This window comes from Jaculus jaculus, chromosome 2 (genome assembly GCF_020740685.1).
Source record: "Jaculus jaculus isolate mJacJac1 chromosome 2, mJacJac1.mat.Y.cur, whole genome shotgun sequence".
In the NCBI taxonomy this organism is placed as follows: Eukaryota; Metazoa; Chordata; class Mammalia; order Rodentia; family Dipodidae; genus Jaculus; species Jaculus jaculus.
The window spans coordinates 193,604,422-193,621,543 of record NC_059103.1 but is presented as its reverse complement, the minus strand read 5'-3'; the positions used below and the strand labels follow the sequence as shown (position 1 = coordinate 193,621,543).

General features: G+C 41.2%; 1 protein-coding gene across 3 annotated transcripts in view; it reads left to right on the top strand.

Moving 5' to 3' along the window:
* Window positions 1-12,552, top strand: part of Zhx1 (zinc fingers and homeoboxes 1) — a 43,323-nt gene extending 30,771 nt beyond the window's left edge. For all 3 annotated transcript variants that reach the window (XM_045142751.1, XM_045142749.1, XM_045142750.1), the window contains 2 exons: window positions 4,949-7,778; window positions 11,775-12,552. In XM_045142751.1, coding sequence (XP_044998686.1) covers window positions 5,170-7,776 — 2,607 coding nt within the window. In that variant the 5' untranslated portion in view covers window positions 4,949-5,169 and the 3' untranslated portion in view covers window positions 7,777-7,778; window positions 11,775-12,552. The remainder of the gene's footprint in view (window positions 1-4,948; window positions 7,779-11,774) is intronic.
* Window positions 12,553-17,122: the final 4,570 nt, after the last annotated feature.

The window sequence follows — 17,122 nt, the reverse complement described above, 5'->3', positions numbered from 1 at the left end:
TGCCCCCTTGTGCATCTGGCTGATATGGTTCCTAGGGAGTTGAGCCTCCAGCTGGGGTCCTTAGGCTTCATAGGCTAAGCCATCTCTCAAGCCCCCCGCCTTTTTAAATTTGTTTTTTCGAGGTAGGACTTCACTCTAGCTCAGGCTGATCTGGAACTCACTATGTAGTCTCAGGGTGTCCTTGAACTCACGGCGATCCTCCTACCTTTGCCTCCCAGGTACTGGGATTAAAGGCATGCACCACCACACCAGGTTTAAAAGCCTTTTTTTTTTTTTCCTGTGGGAGAAAAGGTTTATTTTGGCTTATAGACTTGAAGAGAAGCTCCATGATAGCAGAGGAAAATGATGGCATGAGCAGAGGTTGGACATCACCTACTGGTCAACATCAGGTGGACAACAGGAACAGGAGAGTGTGCCAAACACTGGCCAGGGGAAAGTGACTATAATAGCCATAAGTCCACCCCCAGCAATACACTGCCTCCAGGAGGCATTAATTCCCAAATCTCCATCAGCTGGGAGCCTAGCATTCAGAACACCTAAGTTTATGGGGGACATCTGAATCAAACCACCACACAAAGCAACAGGCTTGTGGACAAAACTGGGTCCTAAGTGTATGCTAGTAAAAGCCTTTTTTTTTAAAGCCTCTTTGTGTGTGTGTGTGTGTGTATACACGCAAGTGTATAGAAGGTGTGATGTGGAATACTGTGGAATTTGTGTAGTGTATGTACGTGGTGTATGCATGTGTGCACACACGCGTGTATAGTAGGTGTGATGTGGTGTGTGTATGTAGTGTATGCATGTGTGTGTGTGGATATGACACTGAGTCCAGAGGAGGACATCAGGTGTCCCTCTCCGTTGCTCATCAGCTTGTTTTCCTTAAAGTGGAGTCTGTTCACTGACTTTGGAGCTTGCTGTTTTTGTGAGCCTCACTGTTTTTCTGTTCACTGCTCTTCATGGGATTAGAATGACAGACCGTACATAGTCACTCCTAGCAGTTTATGTGGGCTTATGAGACTTGAGACTGCTGGAGACTCAGCATATACACATACATACATACACACACACATGCACGCACGTACATACAGTGTACATACTATGCACATATATATACATACACACACAATATACAAATTTAAATCTAGATTCTATATACCAGAGAAATTAGGCAGTATTTGTTTTTCTGAGTCTGGTTTATTTCATTTAACATATAGTTGATTTTTTTGTTTTGTTTTTGGAGGTAGGATTTCACTCTAGTCCAGGCTTACTTGGAATTCACTATGTAGTCTCAGGGTGGCCTCGAACTCACGGTGATCCTCCTGCCTCTGTCTCCCGAGTGCTGGGATTAAAGGTGTGCGCCACCACACTGGAGTCATTTAACATATTGATTTCCAGTTCTATCCATTTTCTTGCTGTCATGATTTCATTTTAAAATAACATTTTAGAAAATATTTATTTAATTTTTTTTTGAGGTAGGGTCTCTCTGTAACCCAGACTGACCTGGAATTCACCATGTAGTCTCAGGGTGGCCTTGAACTCATGACAATCTTCCTACCTCTGCCTCCTAGCTGGGCATAGTGGCGCATGTCTTTAATCCCAGCATTGGGGAGGCAGAGGTAGGAGGATTGCCGTGAGTTTGAGGCCACCCTGAGACTACAGAGTTAATTCCAGGTTAGCCTGAGCTAGAGTGAAACCCTACCCTGAAACAGTCAAAAAAAGAAAAAAAAGAAGAAGAAAAAAAATTACTAAAACATATGTTTCAAGTTTTTTTTTTGTCACATACTATAAAAATTTCCCCACATTTCAGGTGTACAATTTGGAGATTTTAAAATGTGTTATGGGGGCTGGAGAGATGGCTTAGTGGTTAAGCGCTTGCCTGTGAAGCCTAAGGACCCCAGTTCAAGGCTCGATTCCCCAGGACCCATGTTAGCCAGATGCACAAGGGGGCGCACGCGTCTGGGGTTCCTTTGTAGTGGCTGGAGGCCCTGGTGCACCCATTCTCTCTCTATCTGCCTCTTTCTCTCTCTCTCTGTTGCTCTCAAATAAGTAAAAAAAAAAAAAAAAAATGGAAAAAATATGTATTATGGCCCAGTGGATAAACTGGCACCCAAGCATGAGAGGCTAAGTTGAGATCCCCACCATCTACACAAATGCTGTGTGGGTGTGTTTACCCATCTATAACCCCAGAACTTGGGAGGTGGGACACAGGGTTCCTGGAGCAACCTGGCTAGCTAGGCTGGCCAAATTAGTGAGCTCTGGGTTCAGATAAGAGGCTCTACTTCAGTCAGTAAACTAGAGAATATCAGAGAAAGACACCCAGTGTCAGCCTCTGGCCTTCACAAGCATGCACACACATGCACACACACTCACACCCACAAAAATAAAATGTATTTTCTGAGTACAATTCATACAGGTAATTTACTATTATTGTGAATTTCAGCTGTCTTTGGTGATACCCACAGGCCATATTAGGTTTTGTGGAACTATTTTTCTATTTATTAGTTTATTAGCTATTTATTGATTACCTGCTTGAGTACTAGCTCCTTTTTAAAATTTTTTTTTGTTTGTTTGTTTTTGTTTTTCAAGGTAGGGTCTCACTCTAGCCCAGGCTGACCTGGATTTCACTTTGTAGTCTCAGGGTGGCCTTGAACTCACAGCGATCCTCCTACCTCTGCCTCCCAAGTGCTGGGATTAAAGGCGTGCACCACCAAGCCTGGCTTTAAAATTCTTTATTGAGCTTGAGAGATGGCTTAGCAGTTAAGGCGTTTGCCTGTGAAGCCTAAGGACCCAGGTTCAATTCCCCAGTAACTACATGAGCTAGATGCACAAGGAGGTGCATGAGTCTGGAGTTGGTTTGCAGTGGCTGGAGGCTTTGGTGTGCCCATTCTCTCTCTCTGTCTCTCTCTCTGCCTCTTTCTGTCTCTCAAATAATAATAAATTTTAAAACTGTTTTAGATAAAATTCTTTACTTTTTATTACTTATTTGCAAGCAAAGAGAGAGGAAGGGAGAGAATGGGCAAGCGAGGGCCTCTTGCCACTGCAAATAAATTCCAGATGTATGTGCAAGAGATGAGGAAGAGAAGTGAAAATGAGGCCAGAGAGTAAAGGGAATTGCACATATTTTCAGGAGAATTTGTTTTCTCAGCATTAGAGATCCCATCCATGCAATGATGAGACTAGACATATTTTATAAATTCTGATAGCCCTGTACAAAATGATTCAAAATAATGTTTCTGGGGCTAAGGAAATGGCTTAGCAGTTAAACGCATTTGCTTGCAAAGTCTGTTGGCTTGCGTTTGACTCCCCTGCACCCACATAAAACCAGATACACAAAGTGGTGCACACGTCTGGATTTCATTTGCAGTGGACAAGAGGCCCTGGTGCTCCCATACATACGCTCTCAAATAAATAAAAATATTTGAGCCGGGCATAGTGGCGCACGCCTTTAATCCCAGCATTGGGGAGGCAGAGGCAGGAGGATCGCTGTGAGTTTGAGGCCACCCTGAGACTTCATAGTGAATTCCAGGTCACCCTGGGCTAGAGTGAAACCCTACCTTGAAAAACCAAAAAAAAAAAAAAAAAAAAAAAAAAAAAAAAGAAAAAAAAACAAAACCCATAAAAAACAAATAAAATTTTTAAAAAGAAAAACATTACAAAACAAAGTAAGAATAGTGTTTCTGAAACACATCATTCATCTTCCATCTTTGCTGGTTTTGCCGTACTTGAGCTTGCTCTGGGACTAATGAGACAGAGCAGTAGGCAGAGGAGGAGCTAGCTGACTGGTGGAATTCCTAACACAACGTGGCCATAATTTCTAGTATCTGTGACTGCATTCTAAACTTCTAAAGCCTTTTCCTTGCTAACACATTGTTACTTCATCCTGATTGCCAAACAGGCTCCTTTCCTCTTTCCTTCTCACACCTAGAGTAAGACCCCCAAAACAAGGACTCCACGCTCTGCCCGGATATGGCGACACCCCAAATCACTCATGAGAAGTGGTCTTGATGCAAAACTGCAAGAGGATTTTATTCCAAGCGCGCTGGGGCCCACAGTTGTACACCGCACAGGGGTAGAGGACTGCAGAGCCCCGAATGCAGGAACAGAACAGTTTTTATAGGGTTTCTAACAAAGCCTGTGCATTAGACCAATCATTTTTTTAATATCAGGAGCCCACGGGGTGCGAGCCAGTCAGTTTGTGTCACTCCATAGTTTCTAAGCCAATTAGTTTAATTTGTTCAAGCCCTTCATGGACCAATCATTCTCTTATGACCTTGGTGGTCAGCATTTGTGCAGGTCCTTGGGTGGGAGTAGCAGAGTGTGGTATCAATCTCCTATGACCTTGGTGGTCAGCATTTGTGCAGGTCCTTGGGTGGGAGTAGCAGAGTGTGGTATCAGTCTCCTATGACCTTGGTGGTCTGAGGCAGGCTGCTACAGCTTATGGTGCAGGCTACTAAGGCTTACAGTGTGGGCTATTTACAGAAACCAAATAAGTGGTTTACTTCATTACTCATTTCCCATCCTTGAGGGCTATCTCATGCCCTTTTTACCTAGTTTTATATTAGGAGCGGGCTCTGATATAATGAGAAGAGGGATTCTTTACTTGCTTTCAACAGAGAGTAAAGCCTGGAGTTTGAGGTATGCAGGGGCCCGCTTAAGCTCCCTTTGGAGCATGATAGTATTTCTGGGCTTCTGAATTCTTGGGCCTTTCACTAGCTGGTTAAAAGGTCCAAATAAACAGGCTTGGGCCTGACCCATAAGTACTACATGGCCTTCCGTGAGTTGGCTTGGAGTCATAAATCCATTTTGATCCTTAGAAGACATTTTTTTTCCCAATTCTTCTTGCAGTGTAGATCTTTATAACTGACCTATTGCAACAGTTTAACATACCTGAAATATAACTCTAATATTCTTAAAAATCCTAGTCATTCATTTTAAATTTATTTCAATGTAGGTGATTGGAGTTGTACTTCAAAAGTTTCAGCAGTTCAGCAGTATGTTGTCTGCCAACAATAAGCTTTTTACTTGATGGCACCATGAAAAAGCTGCTAACAAGACTTGTTGAGCACAAAAGTGGACTTGAAGAACCCAAAGCCATTGTTTTCAAATGAAGAATTCCAAACAGTTGTAACACTCAGTGTTTTTAAATCACCACTGAGATTCCTGCACATTAAAATGGCCAGCAGGAGAAAATCAACCACACCTTGCATGGTCCTTGCTAGCGAACAGGATCCAGACCTTGAGTTGACATCAGATTTGGATGAAGGTCCACCTGTCCTTACACCCGTGGAAAACGCCAGAGCAGAGAGTGTCTCAAGTGATGAAGTTCATGAGCCTATGGATTCTGACAATCAGCAAAATAAAAAAGTAGAAGGGGGCTATGAATGTAAATACTGTACTTTTCAAACACCAGATCTAAATATGTTTACTTTCCATGTGGATTCAGAACACCCCAATGTAGTGCTGAATTCATCCTATGTGTGTGTTGAATGCAATTTTCTTACCAAAAGGTATGATGCACTTTCTGAGCATAATATGAAATACCACCCAGGAGAAGAGAATTTCAAGTTGATTATGGTGAAACGTAACAACCAGACAATCTTTGAGCAAACCGTGAATGACCTGACTTTTGATGGGAGTTTTGTCAAAGAGGAGAGTGCAGAGCAGGCCGAGTCCACAGACACTTCCTCGGGAATCTCCATCAGCAAAACCCCCATCATGAAAATGATGAAAAACAGGGTGGAAAACAAACGGATCACCGTCCAGCATAACTCCGCTGAGGAGCTTCCTGAGGAGAAAGAGGATGAAATCAAAGCAGATCAAGAAGAAAATGTGGAAAATGTAAGTTCTTCACCCTCCGAATCCAGTACCGGCGCTTCCCTTGTGAACCGAGTCCACCCAAGCGCGGCCAGCACCGTCCCCGCGGCTGCGCTCCCTGGACTGGCGCAGGTGATAACCGCAGTGTCCGCTCAGCAGGGCTCCAGCTTGATTCCGAAAGTCTTAATCCCCGTGAATAGCATTCCTTCCTACCATGCTGCATTGGATAACAATCCCCTTCTGCTTAGCACCTACAACAAATTTCCTTATCCCACAATGTCAGAAATTACAGTTCTTTCTGCTCAAGCGAAATACACAGAGGAGCAGATCAAGATCTGGTTTTCAGCCCAGCGTCTAAAGCATGGTGTTAGTTGGACTCCAGAAGAAGTTGAGGAGGCAAGAAGAAAACAGTTCAATGGAACAGTACATACTGTGCCTCAGACCATCACTGTCATTCCCACACACCTTTCCACAGGGAGCAATGGTTTGCCATCTATTTTACAGACATGCCAGATAGTTGGTCAGCCAGGTCTGGTCCTTACTCAAGTAGGAACAAACACGTTGCCAGTAACAACACCCATAGCCTTGACAGTGGCAGGGGTTCCAAATCACACAAATGTCCAGAAAAGTCAAGTACCTGCTGCCCAGCCTGCTGCAGAAACAAAACCCGCCCCAGCAGCCGCCCCAGCCTCGCAGAACGTCAAGCCGGAAGCAGCAGTAGTAAACCCTGATTCATTTGGCATTCGGGCCAAGAAGACAAAAGAGCAACTGGCAGAACTGAAAGGTAGTTACCTTAAAAATCAGTTTCCCCACGACTCAGAGATCATTAGACTTATGAAAATAACAGGTCTGACAAAAGGTGAAATTAAGAAGTGGTTTAGTGACACACGGTACAACCAGAGAAATTCTAAGAGCAATCAGTGCTTACATCTCAACAACGACCCCACCAGCACCATCATCATTGACTCCAGTGATGAAACCGCCGAGCCCCCGCCCGTGGCTCCATCACAGCCCAAACAGTCCTGGCACCCTTTTCCCGACTTCACGCCGCAGAAGTTTAAAGAGAAAACGGCCGAGCAGCTGCGTGTTCTTCAGGCAAGTTTCCTCAACAGCCCTGTACTGACAGATGAAGAATTAAACAGGCTAAGAGCACAAACCAAGCTGACCAGAAGAGAAATCGATGCTTGGTTTACAGAGAAGAAGAAATCCAAAGCTTTAAAGGATGAGAAAATAGAAACAGATGAAAGTAATGTTGGCAGTTCCAAAGAAGAGCCTGGAGAGACTTCTCCCGGAGAGGACTCGGCCGCCCCTAAGTCAGGGAGCACAGGCAAGATATGTAAGAAAACCCCCGAGCAGCTGCACATGCTTAAAAGCGCGTTTGTCCGAACACAGTGGCCATCACCAGAAGAGTATGACAGGTTAGCTGAAGAAAGTGGGCTGGCTAGGACAGACATAGTTAGTTGGTTTGGGGACACCCGCTATGCTTGGAAGAACGGAAACTTGAAATGGTACTACTACTACCAAAGCTCTAATTCCAGCGGCATGAATGGTCTGTCTGCCCTTAGGAAAAGAGGGAGAGGCAGACCCAAAGGACGAGGGAGAGGCAGACCCCGCGGGCGGCCTCGAGGAGGCAAAAGGATGAACCACTGGGACAGAGTATCAACACTCATAAAATTTAAAACTGGAACTGCAGTACTTAAGGATTATTACCTGAAGCACAGATTTCTCAATGAGCAAGACCTAGATGAACTTGTCAACAGATCACACATGGGCTACGAGCAGGTAAGAGAGTGGTTTGCAGAAAGACAGAGACGATCCGAGCTGGGCATAGAATTATTTGAGGAAAATGAAGAGGAAGAGGAAGTTGTAGATGATCAGGAAGATGATGAAGAGGAAACAGATGATAGTGACACCTGGGAGCCTCCACGACATGTGAAGCGGAAGCTTTCCAAATCGGATGACTGAGTGTAAGTTTTTAACTTTCATGTGGTCACCGGCCATGCACGTGTTTTAACAGCCCCCCTACTTAGCAGTCACCTTCACCTACGATAGCTTTTCCCAAACACTTTTCCCTCACAAGAGGACCAGCACCACTAGGCATGGATGGTGACCATGTGATTGGATTATTATGACTATTCTCCAGAGTATAATGTCCTTTTAACTGTTTTCATACAAAATGTTTTTTAGTTTATTTCAAGGAAAGTTACTCATCTGTAAGAAGGGAGAAGGGAAACAAAATACTAGATAACTAAAAGATATTTCTTGTGACCTTTTCTTTACTAAAGCTTCATTTTATGTCTATTTGCAAAAACTAAAAAGAGGAAAAGTATAGTGAAGAGAATGTAGGGATGAGGATTGCTTAGTTTTAGAATACTTAAGTGAAAGTAGAACTTTTTCATTATCTTGCATCTAAAAACGTTATTAGGAATTTAGCTAGAAGCCAGGTGTGGTGGTGCACGCCTTTACTCCCAGCCCTTGAGAGGCAGAGGTAGGAGGGTCACCATGAGTTTGAGGCCTCCCTGAGACTACATAGTGAATTCCAGGTCAGCCTGGGCTAGGGTGAGACCCTACCTCGACAAACCAAAAAAAAAAAGAAAGAAAGAATTTTAGCTAGAGTTTAAAATGAATTATATATTCAATATCCTTTTCTGTTAAAAAGACAAAAGTCAAGCTGGGTGTGGTGGTGCACACCTTTAATCCCAGCACTCAGGATGCAGAGGTAGGAAGAGTGCTGTGAGTTAGAGGTCAGCCTGAGATTTCATAGTGAATTCCAGGTCAGGGCTGGGCTCAAGAGAGACCCTACCTTGAAAACCAAGCAAACAAACAAAAAAGATAAAAGTATGTTTCTAGGTCCTGTGTAAACTCATGTACTTAGGTGGCACCTGTTTCTGAGAAACTACTGTACAAATTATTTCTCTTACAGAAATCAAAAGGCAAATAACAGATTTGATGTTAAATTAGCTCAGTTATCTACCTTTTTATTCTTTGGTGAAACATAAACTTTCGAGAGAGAGAGAATGGGCATGCCAAGGGCTTCTAGCCACTGCAAATTAATTTCAGATGTATGTGCCACCTTGTGCACCTGGCTTTACATCTGTACTGGGGATTTGAACCCTGAGTCATTAGGTTTTGTAGGCAAACACCTAAACTGCTGAGCCATCTCTCCAGCTAAACATAAACTTTCATAAGCAGCCTAAGTACTATGTTTGGTTAACAAATAAATTTTCTTAGCTGGGCATGGTAGTGCACACTTTTAATCCCAGCACTTGGGAGGCAGAGGTAGGAGGATCGCTGTGAGATCAAGGTCACCCTGAAACTACTGAGTGAATACCAGGTCAGCCTGGGCTAAAGAGAGACCTTACCTCGAAAACAAACAAAAATTCTTGCTGGGTGTGGTGGCATATGCCTGTAATCCTAACATAGAAGCCAAGGCAGAAGGGTTACAAATTTTAGGTCAACCTGGGCTACATAGTGAGTTCAAGGCCCGCCTGATATAGCTAGACTCTCTTTCAAAACAAAATAAATACCTGATATGGTGGCACATGCCTTTAATCCCAGCACTCTGGAGGCAGAGGTAGGAAAATTGCCATGAGTTCAAGGCCGCCCTGAGATTACATAGTGAATTTCAGGTTAGCCTGGGCTAGAGTGAAACTTACCTGGAAAAATAACAACAAAACCCCAAAATTAAGTCTCTGTAATCTTAAAAGTTCAAACAAATATGGTTTAAATATGAAATGGTCTCTAACAGATTATAAATTAAGTTAAAATCTTACTGTAGCTGCAAATCAATTATCCAGTTTGGAGTTAGGACTGCAATTCTTTTCTTACTCATTTAGGTTTTTTTTTTTTTTTTTTTAATTTTAAAGGTGTGCACCACCATGCCTTGGTACCTTTGATGAGGTTTTTAAATTTTAATTTATTTATTTGAGAGAAATAGAGGCAGATACAGAGAATGGGTGTGCCAGGACCTCAAGCCATTGCAAACAAACTCCAGACACATGTGCCACTTTATGTATTTGGCTTTATCTGGGTCCTGGGAATTGAACCCAGATCAGCAAGTTTTATAAACAGGTGCTTTAACCATCAAGGAATATACCAGCCCACTTATTTAGTTTTTTTTTTTTTTTTTTTTTTAATTTGAGAGAGGGAGAGAAAGAAATGTGTGTTCTAGGACCTTCAGCTGCTGCAGACCAACTCCAGATGCATGTGCCACCTTGTGCATCTGGCTTACATGGGTCCTAGGGAATCAAACCTGAGTCCTTTGGGTTTGCAGGCAAGTGCCTTAACCACCAAGCCATCTCTTCAGCCCACATTTATTTAGTTTTTGATGGTCCTGGGGATTGAACCCTGGGCCTTGTCCATGCTAAGAAAGCACTTTACTACTGAGCTTTATTTATATTCCTCAGCCTGGGATGTCATTTCTTACTACTTCTGGAGTTTAGGAACATAGTTTTATTCTTTTCTGTTATTTCTTTTGGAGTGTTCCAGGATAAAGACACTGTTTCAAAAGCAGTGTAGTTGTCATGAAATGTCGTCTATGTCTCCACAGACCCAATAGCATCTTTCTTGTTGGAAGCTCCTGCGGTGCCGTCAGACATCAAGCAGGCATATACTGTCATTGTTAGTTTGCCTCCGAGTACAGCTGTGTGTTTCCTTGGTTTCTTAGACCTATAACCTTTTACTGTTATGTCCTTTTATTCGACACAGTATTTCTGTAATTCTCCATGTCTTCTTCCTGGTTTATTTAACAATGACTTACAGAGACCTTACTGTGTGCCATGCACTCTTCATATCCATTGCCAGTTCTTTCTCACGTTTTCTTTTCACTGACATTCTAAAGGTAGAAAGCAGATGGACTAGTTAAATAGGCAGTATCAGTCTCATTCTGGTTGTAGAGTCTACTGTAATCATGTGAAGTCACAAGAAGCTAAAGAGCTTAGTACAGCTTTACCCTGAAGAAGAGCCCTCCACTTCCTCCTGTCAGGAAGCTTCAGGATAGGTGCTGTTCTGACCCAGATGCATAAAATAACTCCTATTAGGCATTTTTTATATATTTGCTGAGCACAAGAAAGCCAAAATTAAGTCAAAAAATCTGTTGCTGCAGTTAATTGTACCCTCTGAGGTGATTTTCTGGGAGGGGGGGAAATGGTCATAATCTTCTGATAATAGGTGAATTTTTCCATACAATGTACCTGGATCTTACTTTAAATTATATAATAATGTGCTTATGGATACTGATTGTGGTCTTAAGATTCACATAAAGCTAGTTTCCAAAAGTTTATGTCATGTGTTATACATGTATTTTGTGGTATGTGTAGATACATATCTTGCTTTTCATATATAATACCAAAGTCTAAAATTACGAAGCATATTAATTAGCATGTTATCACTGGTTTAACAAAAAAAAAATTCACTGACAATGGGATTCATCATAGGTTTCCTCTAAAAATTTTCGTCATTTAAATATAGTTCAGTTTAAGCTGGGCGTGGTGGCACACGCTTTTAATCCCAGCACTCAGGAGGCAGAGGTAGGAAGATTGCTATGAGTTCAAGGCCACCCTGAGACTACATAGTGAGTTCCAGGTCAGCCTGAGCTAGAGTGAGGCCCTACCTCAAAAAAACAAAAAAAAAAAAAAAAAAAAAAAAAAAGATTTTAGACTTTGCAATTTCTTACAAATACTGCCAATGAAATATATCCTCTGCCAATAATTTTTTTATAAGTGATTACAGAAAGGTAGTAAATATCTGAAAGCAAATCTAGCACATGAAGATAGTATATACATATGAGTTACACACAAAGTGCATTAAATGAGATGTGTGTGGTAAGTGATCTCAGGATCAGTAAAAAACCCAGGTTATGTTTCTGTGGCTAATTGGTTGTCATTTTTATTCTAAAAGTAGTAAAAATTAAAATAATGGTTTTCTTTAAAGTTTCAGGTTATTTTTATGTTTTTCTTTTATAGCTGCTTAAAATGTTGAAGGAGAATCAATTCTTCAACTCAAGATGTGTGATTTACTGTGAATGGGCCCAGTCTTTGATGACACTGAAACGTTTTGAGGCACACACTCTCAAAACACAGGACCCAGTATCCAAAAGAAATGGAACTTAATGTGCCAAAGTTAAACTACTGCAGCTGGCGGGAGTTCTGCTGTACATAGAACACTAATTACAAAACTACTTGTAAAGAGTCAAGTTTTAATACAGTACATTTTTATTCTGACAGGGTGGAGACCTTTGGAATCTTGGGCGTTCTGAGGGGTTATTGACCACTAGGGCTTGTTCTTTCTTTTAGGCCTCTCACTGCTGTGTCTAGTCAGGTGGGCTGTCCTGCCCTGCTCCTTATCCTTAACATGTGATCAAGCTCACAGCTTTGAGTGACCAAACATTTTACAGAGTAAAAATTGGTTGAGATGGGAAGAAATCAAGCCCTAATTTCCTTCTGCATCTCATTTATTAGGTCCTGCACCAAGATTAAAAATTGTGCATGGGCTGGGCATGGTGGCACATGTCTTTAATCCCAGCACCAAACCAAAATACAAGAGAACTTGTGCAAGGGCTTGTACACATTGCAGTGTTTGAACTGCTTACTTGCATTGGAGCGGTCAGACTTTGTATCACTGGCCTTCATGATTGGAGCCTTGTGGAGCACACTCAGGCGGCGGCCACCAGCCCTACCTGCAGTACTTTTCCCACTGGTTTTCAATAGATGCTGATTTGCTGCTTTCTCTTTTCTTTTCTTTTCTTTTCTTTTCTTTTCTTTTCTTTTCTTTTCTTTTCTTTTTCTTTTTCTTTCTTTCTTTTTTTTTTTTTTTAAGGTAGGGTATTGCTCTGGCCTAGTCTGACCTGGAATTCACTATGTGGTCCCAGACTGGCCTCCAACTCAGAGCAATCTTCCTACTTCTGCTTCCTAGTGCTGGGATTAAAGGCATGTGCCACCATGCCCGGCTGATTTACTTTTAATTAAACTGAAGATAATACTGAAGAAGGAAAAAAAAGAAAACTGGCATAAGAAGTTGAATAGGGCTAAACTTTAAATATTGTACCAAAACTGTGAAAAAGAATAACAATAAAATATATGTAGTGTTTTCTTACAATCATGGGAGTTAGAAATGTTCTTACACCTGTCAGATCAGAATTTTCAAGAATCATCTTTCAGTGAAATTTCATGTTGTATAGTAATTTCAGTAGAGAGAACAAAAATTCTGCACTAATCCTCATGAGTTAAAAGTTAGCTACAAATCATAGGGGTGTTAACTGTTAACTCAGGCCATATCAAGAGACTGAAAGTTCATATTAATTTATAAACTCTGTAAAGACCGGTGCTGTAATTCATGTTGGGAAGGACCCTTTCTTTGGTGATGATCATAGGACCACTTTTCAAAATGTGCTTTCTTCATACATTTGTTCAATTTAATTAGATTTGGACTTAAATTTTTTTGTTTTCTGAATGATCACATGCAATGTGCTTGGCCAGTTTTTAATTTAATGAATAATAGATATTAAGCTCTTAGTTAAATGTCTGTCATCTAATGAATATGTTAAGAAAAAGCCTTGAATATGCATGCTGCTTTCATTTTATAAATGTTTTATTTTTTAACTATAGCTTTATTAGCAATTCCAAAATACTGCAGTTTAGCCGATTTCTTCACTCAGATGGCTGGCTGTGTGGTGGCTTTTTTCATACTACTGTTAACTTGTTTTCAAGAAGCGATGTAAGGACTGTAACAGTGGATGCACTAAACTGTTTTACACATTTAAACACTTCTTAAAGAGCTTTGTATTATAATGATTAAATTGCTCCTGTTTTTAAACAATTGCTAATGTGGTCTGAATTTTGTTTGACAGTAATTTTAATGTTCTCAAAATTTGAAATGTCAAGTATTAGAAATGAAGCCTTTGGATATATTTATGTTATGTTTCCCTTGCAATATGTTAACTCTGTATAGCTGTAAATAACTGTTAATAATTTTTCCATTATCTTTTATAGGCCTGGTGAAATTCTGCTCTGTTTGCTAGCTTTTAAATATATTTATTTGACAGAGCAAAAGAGTCTCTCTCTCTCTTGGTTCACTGTGTCCTTGAATACAAAATAAAAGTTAGCAGTGATTAGTAGTTTTCAGTGATTTTTTTTTTCTGGTTTGTTGAGCCAGTTCTCAAAACACATTTTTGCAAAAAGTATGTAAAGTAATACCTCCATTATACTAATTTTGAGTGTACAGCTTAATGGCATTAAATTATATGCACAGTTACACAACTGTCACCCACTATTTCAAAAAAAAATTTTATCACCCCATATAGAAATTTATAATCATTAAGCAATAACTCCCCATTTCCCTTAGTCCCTGGTAACCTCTGACCTACTTTGTGTCTGGATTTGTCTATTTTGATATTTCAAATAAGCTGAATCATAAAGTTTTGATTTTTTTTTGTCCTTTTGTGTTTGGCTTACTTTATCAAACTATTTTCAAGATCATCCATGCTGTAGCATATATCAGAACTCCTTTTACATTCCATTGTGTGCTAACCATGCTTGTTACCCACTTATTGTTATAAAGTATTTAAAATCATGGCAAGCTGGACTCTGAAAAAAAGGGATGATGCCCCCTTTATCTCAGACCCCATTCAGTTTTAAGCCATGTGTCCCCCTGACCCTGTCCAGAGACAAAATGGCCTCTGACAAGTAGTCTGGCTTCATGATCTGTTGATGGCATGTGGATTGTTTCCACATTTGGTTTGCTGTGAAGAATGCTGCAGCAAGCACTGACCTTTAAAAGGTCTGTTTGGGTGCCTGGTTTTAGTTTGTACAGTATGTATCCAGGAGTGAAACTACTGACTCATATGGTAATTCTCCCATTTTCTTTTTGAGACAGGCTCTTGATCTATATAGCCCAGGTTGCTCTCAAACTCAGTGCTCACCATCTTCCTGCCTTGGTTTTGACTGCTGCGATTACAGGCACAGGCCACTACATGTACATTGGGTTTTGTTTTTGTTTTTTGAGGCAGGGTCTCGCTCTAGCCCAGGCTGACCTGGAATTCACTATGTAGTCTCAAGGTGGCCTCAAACTCACGGTGATCCTCCTACCTCTGCCTCCCGGGTACACCACCACGCCCGGATGTTTAACTTTTTGAGGAATCACCAAGCTCATCTCCATAGTGCCAAACCATTTTCCCCAGCATCTATCCATTTTACATGCCATCAGCCATGTGCAGGGGTTCTTGTTTCTCCACATCTTTGCCCACACATTTTCTTTTCAGTTTTAGAAGTTATTATACTTTGTAATCACAAGGATAGAGAGAGAGAGAAAAATTATAGCCATCTGGGTAGATGTGAAGTATTTCATTGCAGTTTTGATTAGCATTTCCCTAATGACATCATCTTCTCATGTATTTACTAACCACTTAACATATTTAAAAAATATTGCATAGGACTGGAGAGATGGCTTAGCAGTTAAGGCACTTGTCTGCAAAGCCTTGAGACCCAGGTTGGATTCCCAGTACTCAGGTTAAAGCCAGATACACAGAGTGGTGCATGTGTCTGGACTGGCTAAAAGCCCTAGTGTGTCCCTTCTCTCTCTGCCTCTTTCTTTCTCTCAAACAGATAAAATATACATACATACATACATACATACATACATACATACATACATACATACGTAGGCTTTTTGAGGTAGGGTTTCACTTTAGCCCAGACTGACCTGTCATTCACTGTGTAGTCTCAGGTTGGCCTTGAACTCATGGTGATCCTCCTTCCTCTGCCTCCTGAGTGTTAGGATTAAAAGCATGTGCCACCACACCCAGCAAAATATAAAAATTTTAATATATTTATTTGTAAGCAGAGAGAGACAGGGGAGAGAGAATGCACATGCCAGGGCCCACTCTGTGCATCTGGCTTTACATGTACTGGGTACTGGGGGATTGAACCTGGGTCGTTAGGCTTTGAAGGAAAAACGCCCTAACCACTGAGCAACCCTCTAGTCCTCACTTATATATCTTTTTTGGACAAATGTCTGTTCATATCCTTTGCACAATTTCTATTTGGTTTCCTCTTTGTTGTTGATTTTTAGGGGTACTTTGTATAATCTGGATGTTATAGCCTTACCAGATATGTGCTTTGCAGATTTAATCTGTCTTCATTTGTGGATTCTGTACCTGTGAATGATACTGCTCACTAAAACTTACCCCAAACATTCATGGCATTTTTCTTGGCCATTCCTGTGCATGCACAGGAAGCAGACCGTCTGAGTTGCCAAGTGAGCACACTGCCAGCTAGGTCAAACAGGTGACATTCTGCCACACCTCAGCACTCAGACTGCAAAGAAACAGCCTTTTTAAAGCCTAGAACTGTGTTTAGTATTGTGGTTTTTTGCTGATAATTTCATGGTTTAAAATAGTTTCCAAATGTACTGCTGAAGTGCTGTCTAGTTTTCCTAAGTCCAAGAAGCCTGCCATATGCCCTGTGGAGAAAACGTGTTAGATATGCTTCATTCTGCCAGGAGTTAATGCTGTCAGCCACGAATTCAGTGCTAATTCATCAACAATGTTTGTTGACTAAAGTGTCTTTCAACAGAAATATGTAAATTTATATTGATTGACTCACAAAATTAAAGGACCAAGACTTAAAGGACTCTAATTGGTCAGCAATTACTTTTTAAAGGTTTTTATTTATTTGTTTGTTTTTCAATGTAAGACCTTGTTTTAGCCCAGGCTAGCCTTGAACTCAAAGCTATCCTTCTACCTCTGCCTCTTGAGTGCTGGGATTAAAGGCATGTGCCACCACCCCAGGCTTTTTTTTTAGCGATAGGATCTTACCATCTAGTTTTGGTAGGAAACCCAAAATCTTGGCAATAGCCTGTAATGTTTTGGGGGCATCAGGATCAGGGGCCTCTCTGGCCAACAACTCCCTGGAATGTATTCTACCCCTGGTACTGACATTTTTCTAATAACAATCTATGGCTCCTGGGCACAACATTATCCACTTCCACAGGATACTTCTGCCTCTTTTCTCTCTCTCTTTGGTTTATGGGGTAGGGTTACTCTAGCCCAGGCTGACCTGACCTCACTATGTACTCTCAGGGTGGCCTCAAACCTACAATGATCCTCCTACTTCTCTGCCTCCTGAGTGCTAGGATTAAAGGCATTTCACCAACACCTGACTCCAGCCCTCTTTTTAAAAAAATGTTTTTATTTATTTGACAGAGAAAGGGGGGAGGAGAGAATGGGTGCACCAGGGACTCCAGCCATTGCAAATGAACTCCAGATGTGTGTGCCCCATTGTGCATCTGGCTAACGTGTCCTGGGGAATCGAATGAG